This window comes from Strix uralensis, chromosome 5, assembly GCF_047716275.1.
Source record: "Strix uralensis isolate ZFMK-TIS-50842 chromosome 5, bStrUra1, whole genome shotgun sequence".
Lineage (NCBI taxonomy): Eukaryota > Metazoa > Chordata > Aves > Strigiformes > Strigidae > Strix > Strix uralensis.
The window spans coordinates 44,321,555-44,337,695 of record NC_133976.1 but is presented as its reverse complement, the minus strand read 5'-3'; the positions used below and the strand labels follow the sequence as shown (position 1 = coordinate 44,337,695).

The 16,141-nt window shown below is 39.2% G+C and overlaps 1 protein-coding gene across 10 annotated transcripts in view; it reads right to left on the bottom strand.

Moving 5' to 3' along the window:
- The window catches only part of NAV3 (neuron navigator 3), a 563,787-nt gene that overhangs the window by 8,032 nt on the left and 539,614 nt on the right, over positions 1-16,141 (bottom strand). For all 10 annotated transcript variants that reach the window (XM_074870640.1, XM_074870639.1, XM_074870634.1 and 7 more), the window contains 9 exons: positions 15,444-15,597; positions 12,314-12,488; positions 6,486-6,583; positions 5,744-5,839; positions 5,274-5,442; positions 4,278-4,513; positions 2,184-2,338; positions 1,181-1,252; positions 550-746 (listed from right to left, as the gene is read on the bottom strand). In XM_074870640.1, coding sequence (XP_074726741.1) covers positions 550-746; positions 1,181-1,252; positions 2,184-2,338; positions 4,278-4,513; positions 5,274-5,442; positions 5,744-5,839; positions 6,486-6,583; positions 12,314-12,488; positions 15,444-15,597 — 1,352 coding nt within the window. The remainder of the gene's footprint in view (positions 1-549; positions 747-1,180; positions 1,253-2,183; positions 2,339-4,277; positions 4,514-5,273; positions 5,443-5,743; positions 5,840-6,485; positions 6,584-12,313; positions 12,489-15,443; positions 15,598-16,141) is intronic.

Here is a 16,141-nt window from a genome sequence, read left to right as displayed (position 1 = left end):
TAAGGGAGCTACCAGTCTCCTGTTATTAAAAAAGGACCAGTGTCACTTTATCCAGTTCTAGGGCCTGATGAACACTTACAAGTTTTACAGGAAAAGCTATGTAAAAGCATAACTTCTTTGCTAACAAAGCTATTCCACTAAAAGACCTCTGGTACATGTATATCTGCCACCTGCTAGTTTGCTGAACTGACTGTGCAAGTGTTTTTATTGCTGTAATTATACTGCAGTGTGAAAGCAGGGAAAAAATATAAGCTTAGGAAAGTTGCTATTGAGGTATTTTTTTTTGTAAATTTACCTTTTTAAAATTGTGATAGTTTACTTGAAAGTCTTTAGCAACCAAGGCAGAAATACCAGAAAATACATACCCTCTCATTAAACTTTCTATTTTCATTTCAATCTTGCTGGCAACCAGACAAATTCCCCACACTGATGTTGTACTTCCAATTGTGAGATGGAAACTTTTAAAAACATAATATATCCTTCACTGATAATATATTTGAAATGCTCAGCCTGCATCCTTATTTCAAACCACTCCACCAATGGACTCACCAATGGTTACATCTGAAGAGCTGTGCGTTTCTAGGAAGCTGTTGAGATGATGCCACGTTTTGGGGATCCAGTCAATGATTTTGATGAGATCATTATTGCGTATGTTCCTTTCTATTTCAGTCTCAATCAGTTTCCTTCTCAGGTATCTGCCCAAGAAACCTTTAACAGGCTCTGTATGATTAGCACACAGCACCCACCTGGGTAGAAAGGATAAATGTCAAGCAGCAATGAATACCAAATAAATCATCTCCTCTTAAACATATAGATGAAGGTAACGTCACAAGACTGTGAGTCTTGTTAGTCAGCAAGTATAAAACTGCTCCAATAAACCACATTATTGCCCACCGTTATAACATAATTGTTACATGTTTCAGCAGAAATTGAAGACACTGATGAAGACCAATGAAATGCAAGAATGCAGTCGTCTTCAGCAGCTTGCTAGAGGTGTCAGAAAGTATCTTATTTCTTTCACTATTCCCCAACAGCATTCAGAGACCCATCAATACAGGAGAGACACAGAAGCTAAAATACTTTGCTGTGAGGAGACACAAGATCAATGTTTGTTGAAGAACTGGGCTGAGAAGCAGGGAGTTGTGCAAACACGGTCACAGTAAATACAGAGTGAATGTACCTGAAATTGTGATGCAGCTCCAGATTTGGTGAAGCAGAAACTCCCTGGTTCATGGTTCCAATAATATAGGGACTGAAAAGAGAAAAGTAGTAGGGTTTTTTGAGGGAGAATCCATTCAGATATTCAGAGAATATTCTTTCTTCTTATCTGCACTAGGCCAATTTTAAAAGAGTCTCTGGATGTATTGTAGCCTTAGATTTAAAATATTTCTGAGGAACCCTCTTTTTAATGTTTATTCTTGTATGATTTCCCCTTCTGCACATTTGTAGTTTACTAGTACTCATCCGTAATAAAGAAACAAATGGGGCAATCCTGTCCTCATGTACCTCATAATTTTGCAGTAGGCTCTAGAGTTTTAATTTCAGAAGCCAGTGAATCTCATGAGTAAGGCATAACATGCAGTGATTTTCTGAAGGGAAGTCCCTGTGTTGGCACTTTTACAGCAGAAATAGCCGATGTTACAGGCCAGAAAAGGTTCCAGAAAACATTATTTTTATTCTTGCTTGGCAATAAAGGACAGTTAGCAAACTTCATACTTCTGCACTGCTACAGGAAAGCTGTAGGAAGTGCAAGTCCGCCAGATATACAGCTGCTTCTGCATGGCACGGTTTGTGGGTTCACACGTATCCCAAATTCCACTATTATGAAGTGCATTTCTTCTCGCTCTCCCATAAGCTGTCCTCATGGTACTAATGGGCTTGTGTGATCTGACAGGGTGAAAGGGATAAAACCCTAATTCAGTCAAGCATTTAAATACATTCTTAAATTATGCGGTACATTTACATCTCACTGAGATGCATGGGAGTCATATAAGTAAAGTGAATCAGACAGCTAAGCACTTGGCTGAAGAGGGTTAAAATTATTCAAGCACATAAGGGCTTTGCTGACAGCCTGTGGGAGTCTAAGTTTCCACTGGAACATTTTATTTTGCAAAACAAGAAACAGCTTTTACAGTTTTAATTGCAAAAGGTGTGTGAAAGAGGAGAGAAGAGCTATTACCTACCATTTATTATATTTACAGTTGAGGAAACCATTGAAGATGTCACTTAGTGAACTGATGTGGTGGAGGTTATCAAGAATTATGACCACAGGGAGGTCAGCACCATTGTTGTCAGCACTGCATTGCTCAGCTAGGTTTGCCAGGTATTGTCGCAGATCCTTCAGCAGAATTAACAAAAAACCCCAGAAAAGATTAACCCAATTAGACCACAGATGTAATTTCAGTGGAAAAAAATTTCAGAAAGATAGAGGCTGCTACAGAGTTTCCCCACTGTGGATCATTCAGCTGGATGAGCACATGCAGGAAGACCTGCTTCTTAGATAGGGCAACACTGAAGCCACATGCTAGGAAAAACAAAGGCACTAAACATAAGGCAAGTGACTGAAGCAGACACATTCCTATTTGGTGGATACATTCCTTAGAAACCTGTTGATAAAATATCTCCAGATGAAAATAGGTTTCAATAAAATATGTCATTTCCAATGGGCTGAGATACACTAATTGTTGGACCTCCATTCTTATGAATGGCACATTAAAAAACTCCCATCAAATTACCATGCAGTTTAGGCATACTGACCTGCTCCTTCAGAGAACTCCTTTCACCACTCTCACTGAAAACCTGTTTGACCTTTTGAGGATACTATATCACACCTCATTATAAAATTTATTTTGTAAATTCTTTATTTTCTATCAGCCATCTGTCTGTCTGCCATTTAGTGCTGGAGTAAAAGAGAGCTTGCTATAATTTAAACTTTTCATATTCTTCTCAACACTTTGTTGCCCTTGAGGGTCTGGGCTAGTCAAGTTTTACAGCTGTATCTCTAGAGGTATCTACTTTTGCCAGTGTTGGGAATGTTCAGAATTATGGACAAAGTTCATATTGCTGTTTTACTTTCTGGATCAGGGATAGAAGAATCTTCTTTAATGGGTACATGCAATCTTCTTTTTATTTCAAGAAAGATTTTTGTTTGACATTTTATGATCAGGTGTCTCTAGGGGAACATCATGGGTTTCTTCCATGAAATAGCACCATCTGTATTATTCAAACACACTTGTCTTCGACAATGTTGTTTTTTCTTTTATACTACAAACTCAGAAGTTCTATATAAATCATAATAGAAACAAAGGAAAAGAAAAGAAAAAAAACAACCCAAAACCCCAAAACAAAACCACATACAACAAGCAATTTACCAGAAATCCAAAAACTTGCTCTTTTGTGGGACAATTTTCATTATAAATGTATATGACATAACGAAAAAAACATAAACACATCCCCTGCCAAAGTAAATGGCATCACAAATCCTCTGTATAAAGACAGTGAAAAGTGGTGTTTTTACTGGAATGGTCCTCTCGCCCCTTTGGGATCTGTATGTTCTTCCCTCTTATGTTATGTTAACATTGTTAACATATGTTAACACTATGTTCTGTGCCAATCAGAAAGCTCTGGGCAAAACCTTTCATTTTCTTTTCCCTGGGTACCAAGTTAGGAGTATACCTAATTTAGGTCAGCAAGTGAATAGTATTATCTGTGGCTAGCACAGTAGTCATTCTAGAAGCTTGATAATCTGAGCTATGTAAATCACTGTGAACGTGACATGATGCATGAGGCAATTTTACTATGGTCAACTTCCCAATCGATGCACGACAGAAACCGTGGCAGCAGTTGTATTTCTCCAGTGCTGATTAAGAAGCTGAACCCAAGACAGTAATTCAAAATCCCCATTCTGAACTCTTTGCTAACAGTAGGCTGCTATTATCACTATAAAAAAGCAAGTAGACTAGTATAACTATATATGCAACCTGGCTGACAAAGGAATTACAGACACTCTATGAATGTAATTTCTATAGGAATTTGACTCTGCATCTATCCTTAAGGTGGGTTTCCTCAAGTGAGGGAAAATTCAGACTTCCTTTACAGTGCTTCAGCAGTTTGTTTAGAACAGAAAGATCTGGTGCTGTTCCTCACTGGGATTGGACACTGAATTTGTGTAGGAAGAAATGCTAACTGAGCAACAAAACAGTATGCCAAATAATAGGATCTGCTCTGCATCATCACTACAAATTTGGCAACAGGTTATCTTTTCAACTGTAACTTACCTTGCTTGACTTGTGGTCTACGTTAAAAGTTGCAATTGCATCCTCAGTTTTTTTTCTGCCAGATTTAGTTATAATATATTCAGCCAGCCTGTTAGCTAAATAGGTCTTTCCTGTGCCACTGGGTCCCGACAGAATAATTCTGCGATGCTCCATCAGTAAATTAAAGTACCGCTGGGTAATTGGCTTAGGAATTAACGTGTCAAACACAAAACTGTCCAAACTGTTTTCTTCCACTCCTAGGAACAAAAGAAAATAAAATAAAAATGGCCTGTCTTCATCTTTGCTAAGGTAGGTATAGGTTTGTCCCAGCACCTGATGGCATCAGCGCTATGCTCAAAGCAAGGTAAGATAGTTCTGTCTAAACCAAATTCTCATCAAGGGCTTCATTACTGTGGGAATGTTTATATCCTTCCACAGGGCCAAAAAATTAAACAGTGGTAGTGGGATGAGATGGGTGGGAGAGATTAAATTGAAGTAAATGTGAAGAGAAGACTCAGTAAGGCAAAGATGTATGTCTCAGACACTACAGGCAACCATGACAAAAAAGGTCAAAGTGACAGCCAAAGGTTACCAGTTGTCACATCAATGCATGTACAGTTCTTCTGAAGGCCCCCCTCCCCTCCGATAGAAAATCCCTACAGATTTTGAAATGTATTGAATTTTTCCTGCAGAACTGGGTAAAGCATAAATATTTCTCATCATAATCTCTATTGTGTTTTGTTTTGGTTTGGGGTTTTTTTTGCCACTATTCAGAAATTTGTACTTTGCTGTGATTTAGCAGTCAGGCAGAGAAGGACAGATATTCTTAGATTTGCCTCAAAATGTCACACAGTGTTAGGTATTGTACTATGTCATACAGAGAGTTTATGTGATAAATGAGTCCTTGAACTGGAGAGAAAATACAGAGAGGTCAGGTGTAAGAAAAAATATATCAAGGGATAGGGGACTGCAATGAAGAACTCTACAGTATCTGCAAAAATATTCTTGGAGTTTTACCTTTCAGGTTCACAGTGATGACATTATTATCTCCAACCAGATATCCACAAGGCAGCAGTTCAGGCACTTCTAGGCTATGGGCTCTAATTACATCCCCTATACAATAGCTAGCAATGCAGTCAGAGCTTAAACCCAGGCTAGTAGTCGGATCCACTCGGAAAATATATTCCTGAAATTATATGAAAACATAAGACATAAAAATAAGAATGGCTATTGAATGAAAGCAGTTTGGAAAATATTTTGATACAGGTGAAGTCACTTGACAAGGAGATTCTTGCAGTCACATTCAATAGAGAACTGTCTACAATCATGAAAAAAGAACAGCAACATTAAAGTTTAATAGTGGTGTTAGCTATGCGTCAAAAAACAAAATAAAACAAAAACTTGGCAAGACAACCCAAAGAATACAGAATTTTTATTAAGTGAAAAAGAAAACAATTAATAATTGAACTAATTTTTCAGTGTCTTACCTTAAAGAGACGCCTGATTACACCATCTAAAATGTCCCATTTTGTTTTTCCGCTGACTCCAATTGATCCTATCAGATATGCATGTGGTTTTTGATCCTGCAAAGAGAGGTTTTTGGAAACCGGACTAAAAATGGTGGTAATTAGTTTTCTGTGAAGATTCATAATTTTTCCAATGAAGAAAAGTAATATTATTTAGAATGTGATATTACAACCTCGTTAAAAATCTCTGTGCCAGAAACAGGTATAGATGATATTACTTTGGTATGTCTTTTTAGTAAGGAAATACAGTATCTTATTCTGCTGTTTGATTGCATCTGTGTTTATAAAGAGCTGAATATAACTAAAAGTTGCACTGTATTTATAATTTTTTGTAATACAGAACATGAAAACATGACAATGCAATTCCAAATTGATTACTTCAGTAGCATATTCATAGTTGCACCCTAAGGGGCCCAAGGCATAGATCTAGTTTATAACAACTTCTAAATGGAGATAGCAAGTCCCAGAACATCCTACTACTAATTAAAATGAGAACTGGTAATGTCTGAACCACCACAAAGGCAGAAGGAGGCCATATGACATTAGTCTACGGAGAGTGCCTAACTGTATTGAGCATGGATGGCAGAGAAGAGAGGATATTTCCCGTCAGTTTCTGGCTGAAAATACTGAAAGAAGTTGAGCTACTATGTTGCAAGATTTTGCGTTTACAATATAATTCTGCATCTGTGGGCAACGAACTTACCTTGGCTTGACTATAGCCCTTGTTTATAGTGACTAAAATTTTCACACTATGACCTTCTTTGTGGAGTGCCCCATCAGTGACATCATCCAACAAAATATCTACAATAAAAGAAAGGAAGTGAAGTGTTCAACCTGACAAATCACATCAGTTATGTTCACATCATCAGTTCAATATTTGTTCAAAGGATTTTTTTGGTTAAAAAGAAAGGTTGCCATCACAACAACTTGCAATCATTTTAATCTGTACATATGCCTAGTTCACCTTTTCTGTGGGGATGAAAAAAAAAAGTTATAATTTGTTAATTTTTGAAGCAATATTAAGAGCTTTATTCATGTAGAAATGAATAGGGAATCCAGATATAAATAAATTCTTGTATTATAGTCTTGCCTTTGTTTTCCTTCTTGGAACTTGTTCAAAATTTCCATACATCCACAAAGTAATATGGTTTAAAACCTAAACGAAGTTTTTATCTTTGGGCACTCATTGTGCCATTTAGAATGTTGTAAGGAGAAAAACAAGCAATTCTTGTATTGATATGTCTGCTGCTAAGTAAAATAGCATTTAATTTCTCTTTCCAGCTGATTTCTGTACACATGGCATGGAAAGAGCCTTTTTTACCCCCCTAATACAGGCTTACAAACCATTTTCCTTTAGAAAACCACTTTGCAGTCCTCCAGAATATGGGACTCTGTATTCAGCCATTCCTCTAAGAAAATGTTTCATTTTTCTTGGAGGTAAAGAGTGGATCTGATCTGCTCTGTGCCTCTGCTTCTACCTGTTCACTAATTTCTAAAATGAGAAAGCAGGAGGATGTATTTCTTTCTGAAGGCTGAACCTGCAGCTTTATTGCAAGGGATAAAACTGCTGTCTTCCTCAAGAAGTTCTCTCCGTTATTTTACTGTTAGACATTTAAACTAACTATGGAATTAGAAGAGATTATGGATTTGCATTTTCTTCAAAGGCCAGCACAGTAATCCACTACCCTAAGTCCTGCTCATTCTTACTGTGTTGATTGAAGAAAAGCATGGTCTTCATGTCATTCTCTACCCAAGGTCAGATTTCAGCCGAATTAAATGAGGTTCCAGTAAGATTCAGCCACTTGTTCAGAGTAAAACCAAAGAAGACTTATGAATATGACTTCAATGAATGTATTAAAAAAATAAGTCATCATGTAACATGTTTGATAACTTACACCCAGATCTAGAAAGCAGATTCTGCTGTTGCTTTTTTTTTCTTTTTTTTTTTTTTTTAATTGATTGATTGAAGAAGCATTTTTGTTGTGAGCTTAAACAAATCCATGCTTGTTTTATTCCAGGCAGACAGTTTTTCTGTGTCAAAACCACTGAATGTTTCACTTCACTTGTCTTGCATTTTGGCATATTTGACAAACCTTAAGAGTTTCCATAATGTCATAGTTCATCTGAAGGCAATTTACAATATAACTGATTCTCCTGTGAAATTTTTCAATCTCTAAATGACCCTCACGTAGCCTTTTAAATACACTCTTCTGTAAGTCTTTAGGAATGAGGAACCACTCTGTGGCTAGAAAAAAATTCCACTTTCTAAGAGCTTTTCCTCTCACTGACACAAGGGGCTGAGAAGGTGCCCAAGGGAGTCTAATTTCATGGTGGTGCTAATTGCTTTAATTACTTCCTGCCAGGTCTCCCTCTTAGCTGCACTATGGTGGCTCTGGCTCACTTCTCTGAGCTCTGGCACTGATGATCACAGAATCATCAAGGTTGGAAAAGACCTTGAAGATCATCTAGTCCAACCATTAACCTATCACTGACAGTTCCCAACTACACCATACCCCTAAGCGCTATGTCAACCTGACTCTTAAACACGTCCAGGGATGGGGACTCCACCACTGCCCTGGGCAGCCTATTCCAATGTCTAACAATCCGTTCTGTAAAGAAATGCTTCCTAATATCCTAATATCTACTCTGGCGCAATTTGAGGCCATTACCTCTTGTTCTATCGCTTATTACTTGGTTAAAGAGACTCATCCCCAGCTCTCTGCAACCTCCTTTCAGGGAGTTGTAGAGGGTGATGAGGTCTCCCCTCAGCCTCCTCTTCTCCAGACTAAACAACCCCAGTTCCCTCAGCCACTCCTCGTACGACATGTGCTCCAGACCCTTCACCAGCTTCGTTGCCCTTCTTTGGACACGCTCGAGTAATTCAATGTCCTTTTTGTAGTGAGGGGCCCAAAACTGAACACAGTCATTGATGTGCGGCCTCACCAGTGCCGAGTACAGGGGTAAGATCACTTCCTTGTCCCTGCTGGCCACGCTATTTCTGATACAAGCCAGGATACCATTGGCCTTCTTGGCCACCTGGGCACACTGCTGGCTCATGTTCAGCCGGCTGTCAATCAACACCCCCAGGTCCCTCTCTGACTGGCAGCTCTCCAGCCACTCCTCCCCAAGCCTGTAGCGCTGCTGGGGGTTGTTGTGACCCAAGTGCAGCACCCGGCATTTGGCCTTATTGAAACTCATACAGTTGGCCTGAGCCTATCGCTCCAGCCTGTCCAGATCTCTCTGCAGAGCCTCCCTACCCTCGAGCAGATCAACACTCCCACCCAACTTGGTGTCATCTGCAAACTTACTGAGGGTGCACTCAATCCCCTCGTCTAGATCATCAATAAAGGTGTTAAACAGGAGTGGCACCAAAACCGAGCCCTGGGGGACACCACTCGTGACTGGCCGCCAACTGGATTTAACTCCATTCACCACAACTCTTTGGGCCCGGCCATCCAGCCAGTTTTTTACCCAGCAAAGCATGTGCCCATCCAAGCCATGAACAGCCAGTTTTGCCAGGAGAATGCTGTGGGAAACGGTGTCAAAGGCCTTACTGAAGTCAAGGTAGACAACATCCACAGTCTTTCCCTCATCCAATAAGCAGGTTGACCTGTCATAGAAGGAGATCAGGTTTGTCAAGCAGGACCTGCCTTTCATAAACCCATGCTGACTGGGCCTGATCATCTGGTTGTCCCACATGTGTTGTGTGATGGTACTCAGGATGAGCTGCTCCATCAGCTTCCCGGGCACAGAAGTCAAGCTGACAGGCCTGTGATTTCCTGGATCATCCTCCCTTTCTTATATATGAGTGTCACATTGGCCAATTTCCAATCTGTCGGGACCTCCCTGGTCAGCCAGGACTGCTGGGAAATGATGGAAAGAAGCTTGGCAAGCACCCTAGCCAGCTCCTTCAGCACTCTCCGGTGTATCCCATCCAGTCCCATAGACTTGTGTATGTCTATGTGATGTAGTAGGTCACTGACTATCTCCTCCTGGATTGCAGGGGGGTTGTTCTCCCAGTCTCTGTCTTCTGGCTGAGGAGGCTGGATTCCCTCAATACAGCTAGTCTTGCTATTAAAGACTGAGGCAAAGAAGGCATTAAGCACCTCAGAGTTTTCTTCATCACTTGTTACCATGTTTCCTCCTGCGTCTAGCAGGGGATGGAGGCTCTCCCTGGTCTTTCTTTTGCTACTGACATACTTATAGAAACATTTCTTATTGTCCTTGATTGCTGAAGCCAGATTTATTTCCAGCTGGGCTTTAGACCTCCTGATTTCCGCCCTGCATAGCCTCACAGCATCTTTGTAATCATTGTTAGTTGCTAGACCCTTCTTCCAAAGGCCATAAACTCTCCTTTTTTTCCTGAGTTGCAGCCAAAGCTCCCTGTTCAGCCAGGGTGGTCTTCTCTTTCGCTGGCTTCTCTTACAGCACCTGGGGACTGCCTGCTCCTGAGCATTAAGACTTCCTTCTTAAAGAGTGCCCAGCCTTCCTGGGCCCCTATACCCTTCAGGATTGTCTCCCAAGGGATCCTTTCAAGCAGGTGCCAAACAAGACAAAGTCAGCTCTTCTGAAGTCCAGGATGTCAGTTCTGCTTAGCCCTCTCCTGGCCTCTTTAAGAATAGAGAACTCTATTATTTCGTGATCGCTGTTTTCATTAGATACCACAGTCTTGTATTGGTCCTTGTTTGCTGATCTTTACTCTAGTGACTGACTGAAATATGGGTGTCTGTGACCACCGAGCCCCTTCCCAGCTTGCCACTCACATCTGTCTGGAGGAGATGGTCACACCCTTAGGAAGAGGCAATGTATAGCTTTGGTCATTTTCAGATGACCACAGTCATTTGGAGACACTGGTTTCCCAGAAAGCGTCAGAGCATTTTTTAACATGATGAGCTAAAGCCCTCGTTGTCTCTCTCAGCGTAGTCCACACCATGATTAACCTCTCCATATCTCAGGGACTTTTCTTCAATAGTACACAGCTGTCACAAAAATTCCAGAAGACTTGGTAGGAAGCTGTTATCCAAGTTCTCTGGCATGGCAACAAAATGATACTCACAATGATCAAAAAGGCTGGATTCATAATAAAATTAAATCCTCCACTCTTCATTAGGCACCGTTATTTCTTTAATTTCTTATAACCAAAAGTAATTGCTTTGCATGCTAGAAAAACATTTAGAAACAATAACACAGAAAATGATATAAAGCTTATATTATGTTTAATCTTGTATCTAGACAGAGTTAGCACCAAGTGCCAAAGTGCTAAGAGCTGCTGCTCATGAAAGAGATTCTAGAATTACCATTTTACCATTTTGAAAAAAATTCTGTTTTATTTTTGTTTGGTTTTTTGGTTTTTTTTTTTTTTTTTTTTTTTTTTTTAATGTGAATGGATATGTGAGCAGGAACCATAGTTAAATGTTTTTTCCTTGTTTTTGCAACACTACATTGTATACCGAGGCCCAGCTCAGGTTCATCCATGCTAAAAGTTAAACCTGGCAAAAAAGTAGGCTGGAATATAAATAAAAAATATACCAATTTTCATATAAAATCTGATATTAACCAGAAGAAATATTAAAATATCTGCGTAATCAATGACTGGCAAGATAATATGACTAACTGCCAATCCAAATTATAGTCAGGCAGTTTGGCGCATTCCCAGCTGTACTCTTGCCTAGACTCTTTCTACAATTTTTAGCCACATTTTTATTGCTTCCAGAGACCGCATTATACTTCCTTTGGAGTCTACTCTAATGAGCACTGCTCTGCTTCTGCTCTGTTCCTGGTTCTAATGTTAGAGACAGCACTTCTGTTTCTTGGCTACATTATCAAAAAAAGTGTAGAAGCCTTATTATCATAAACTCTATGACATGGAAAATAATGTTCAGGATGTGGACCAAAGTTCTGCTTGCTTTCTCTCATTCATTGAAGACAATGAGAGTGCTTAATAAGCCAGGAGGGGTTTGGCTCCTGTGATAAATAGTGATTTGGTCCAACATAGGCTAACTAGCTATATCATAGAAAAAAATGTAAGGGATAAAGCTAACTGAGACCACCTTCTGCTCCAGCTGCAAACACAAAATGGACTTCAGGGACCTAACCAAATGATAAAAGATCTGTAAACTAAAAAAGTAAGTTTCATATACTATGCTTATATTTATCGCATAGGGACAAGAGAACATATCTACACAGTCGTCAAGTATACTACAACAGATACTATCCTTTTGAAAAAAATTGTAAACTAGATGACCAAAGAGTATTGTAAGCTAGGTAGGTAGAAAGTATCATAGCAAGGAACTAAGCAAACATAATGAACAGTTTTCTACTATTATTCAGAGCCTTCTAAAAGCTACGTTTTCAGAAATGACTGCCAGCTTTCTTCCTCATCTCCATTAGTGAATATATATCTGATGTTTACTTGAGTGATATGAGGTGTTTTAATTTTAAGGCATGCTTCTTATAGTGGCCCATTAAGAGGGTGAAAATAGTAAATTCTTACTAATTGATGAGGTATGCATGTGCCCAAAATATGTTTACCTGATGTAACAGATTCTGTGATGTTTAAATTGTTCAGAGAAAGTCCTAGTGACTGCCTTGATGAAGAAGATGATGTGCTGCTTGAAGACTCTGATGACGGCCGGGCAGGCTTTCCAGTATTTCCAGTCTCTGCCTTTAAACGATCATTTTCAGCTTTCAATATCTCAATTTCATTCTGTATTCAAAAGAAATCAACATAAAAGCAGAGGAGGTTATTCTTTTAGAATACCACTGGGGGTGCCTATTTTGGTGTTTGCTGCAGGAACTAACTGGTTTACCTCTTTCGCAGCAGTATGTAGCACTATATATCAGAAGTATAGCACAGTCAGTGAAAACTGATTGCCTTCACTTCTGAAATGAAGAGAAAAAACCCCTATAACCTTGTTTTAACTTATGCCTCAAGACAGTTCTTAAACAACATAAGTTTCAAGCTTCTGTGTTTATTGTGCAGTTGACCATAATACAAGTGTGGTGAGAATTTTCCCAGCTATCCCCAGTTTTATAAACTACCTTCGATTGTCAAATATCTTAGGTAACAGTCAGTTAAGAAAGTTATTGTTAAAATCTTGGATATGTCAATGTTTCTAAAGTCTTAGAGAATTATTACTGTCATTGCATGTCAAATTTAAGCAGTAACTTCAAGGAGGAAAAACGAAATTAAAAATGGAAAATTAGAAATTGATAGTTTAACAGTTTCATAACCCTTCTTGCTATCAGATAAGACTTTCTGATCATTCAAACATGGGATTGTTCACATTACGGCCAGCAAACCCTCTTTGATGAAAACATACAGTGACAGATGAATCAGAACAACTAGGAAATTTTTTTAGCTAAATCCTCTGTGGTGCCAAGTGATTATTGAATGTACAATAATAAAATGAAAACTTAGCCTGAGAACAGCCTGATACCAGCTAAATCTAGCTTTCAGTCGCTTCATGAAGCACAGTACAAAGCAACTGCTTATTCTTGCAGATGGTTTTGCACATCAAATTTAATTCCACATTCACTAACACTCTGCTAAAAGTTCTATTCTTTTATGAAGGCTGTACAGCTACAAGTAAAAACATAAGGGATAGCATCACAAAAACCCCTGTAACAGCTACAGAAAGATTAGATCACAGAGGCAAAGCTGAGGAGACAGTGAAAAGGAAGGTACAAACCAGCAAAATAGTGCAGAAGGTAATAGATTAATGCACCAGTTTAGCCTGGGGTTCAAATTAGGAGCTATGGTGAAATGAGTCATGCCATCTCCATCTACTCTGCAATTTATGATGATTAATTACACAACTTTTAGCAGTCTTTAATTCAGCTGAGTTTTAGATTTTCAAGGTTCTTTGAATTCACACAGTATTCATATTTCATTCACACCAATCTTACTTTTCCCCCTTACCAACCCTCATCAGTTCTCCAAAATGTCACAGAGTTTGGCAACTCCAAGGTGGCTGCCTGTCCTTTTGGGAAAACTTCAGAAGCGGTGATTACCAGAGACACCATATGAACTATTTGCCTCTGCCCAGCTTTGGTGAAATTCGAACTTTGGAAGCCTGTGACTACAGCAGACTCCTCCCTCTGGGGAGTTCACCTGGTTTAGGCACTCATATTCCAGTGTAAGACCATAATCAGCTGACAAGCCTTCACATCCTGTTCTCCACCATGGGAATTAACTGTATTTTATCCCTTACAGTTCCTAAAAACTTTTTAGGGGCTCCAGATCAAATGCTTTACTTATATGTGGACAATTGAAACTCATATTTATGGATGAGTTCTTGATTATTCTTCTCCCTAACTGTTCAGTCAAATATCCCATAGCAATGTTGGCACTTAGTAGTGTGAACACCTGGGAGGATGGTGGGTACCACAGATGTTTAAAGGTGTGGCTGGGACTGCTACAGGCATCGTATAAACAGAGGTCTAGAAAAGACAGCAAGCACACCAAATATGGTGGTTATGAAATCAGCTGCTGTGGACATCTATACAAATGTGCCTACAGGTACACCTGACCTAAACACTCAGCAAAGAGAATTCAGCTGACAAGCCACTGGGGTTGAATTCAGCTGTGTAAATGTGGGTTTCCAGTGTCATTGTAAACAGTCTTCCATGGATAGAATGCTAAACCTATAAGTTCTGTGCAGATATAAATACCTGAGGCTGGTTCAAAAGGTAATAGGTGCCTATGCTCTAACAATTTCACCCTCTATACCTATCTTAGGATGATTTTAAGATAGCTCTCTAGGCCCCACTACTGTAGGACTAAAACTCAATTGACTACAACAGGAGTTTATCATCTAGCTCATACCTAGACATCTAAATGTCTCTGTCCTAGTCTCAACCTGAACCTCCACCCTATGGCCTTGATTCTGTTTCCAAAATACAGGTTTCTAGTGCCTTCAGGGATGTCCTAGGTATCTCACCTGTCATTCCAGAAGGGCTCAGATCTACTGAAGGACCTATGTCATACTGTGTGGATGTTGTAGACACTTTAGGGCACCCAATGTGATACTAAACACTTGTATGTGGGCAACAGAGCTGTGTCCCATAAAGCTCTGTGATCCACTGAAGAACACTGCCATTCTTTCTGCATCCTTTCAGCCTCATGAAAGGGAAACTGTCTGATGAAAAATGTGTTCAGGAAGGATTTCGAGCAAAACAATGTAGTGAAATTTTAGTGATGCTGTATACAATAATTTAGTTCAATTTTACATTATTTGCTTCAGCAAGCCATGAATGGGTTAGGAATCAGAAATGGTGAGAGAGTATGCACATATATCCCCACCCCCAACACAGTGCAAGGATTTAAAGCTCTGTAGAAATCACTTCTTGATCTGCTTGTCTGTAATGTTGTTTTCCCCAGTCATAGGGTTTAGTTAACAAATATCCTTTGGGCAGCGATTACAGTGATTATGTCTCCTTCCATACCCCTTAAACATATTTTAGGTATTAATATAAATGCTAAGAATGTCATTTTTATGAAGCGAGCACTTATCATACCCATCCTTTGGAAGTGCTTTTAATCTAGCAATTTACTTTGTATTGACAATTTTTTGGTACCTGAAACAAAGTACTGGGAAAGGAAATACACCAGGCATACCTTTGGTGTGCACCCCTGTCATCACTCAGCTACTGCACTGACCTGCATGCGGTTCATGGCTTCCCGAATCTGATCCAGATGGTGTGCAGAGCTGAGGGCTTCAAGACGAATGTCCGTTAATTTTAGTTCTTTCTCCCTCAGCTCACTCTTTAGCTGAAGAATAATTTCAGCCTCTGCCTCTGTACACTCACAGATCCTAAAGAGGAGCAGGAAAAGAGTCGGGAGATTAAAGGAAGGTTCTTCCCCAAAGCAATGTCATTATTAAATATCAAAGTACAGAAAATGCTTGCTGCTGCTGAAACCTATGAGTGAAGAAAGAATATCATAGAAACATGAAAAGGCTCAAATTTCAAATTAAAAAAGGAAAAAAACCTTATCCAGGTGAAATGATCAGCTTGCTTTATACCTTTCCAGTTTAGTTAGATAGTTTACTATGGTGAAAAAAGGTTAAAAACTTTTTGGAAAACTTTGAGTGTGTATCACCCATTGCTTTTAATTTGATTTTGTATCTGCATCATTTCTTTGGTGCAAATGTTATGATGTTCCTAAGTAACAACAGTTAGAAGTACGTTGATTAAACTGTACTACTGATTTATTATCTGTTAGGTGTCAACAGTTTTCTCTGTTTTGAACAGTACACAAAGAGACAGTCCTTGACTTCGTGATGTACAAGATTTTGATCTGTAATGGTTTTGATTTGTGATGGTTGACTTTTTGCTGATAGTCTGTCATTTGGTAAT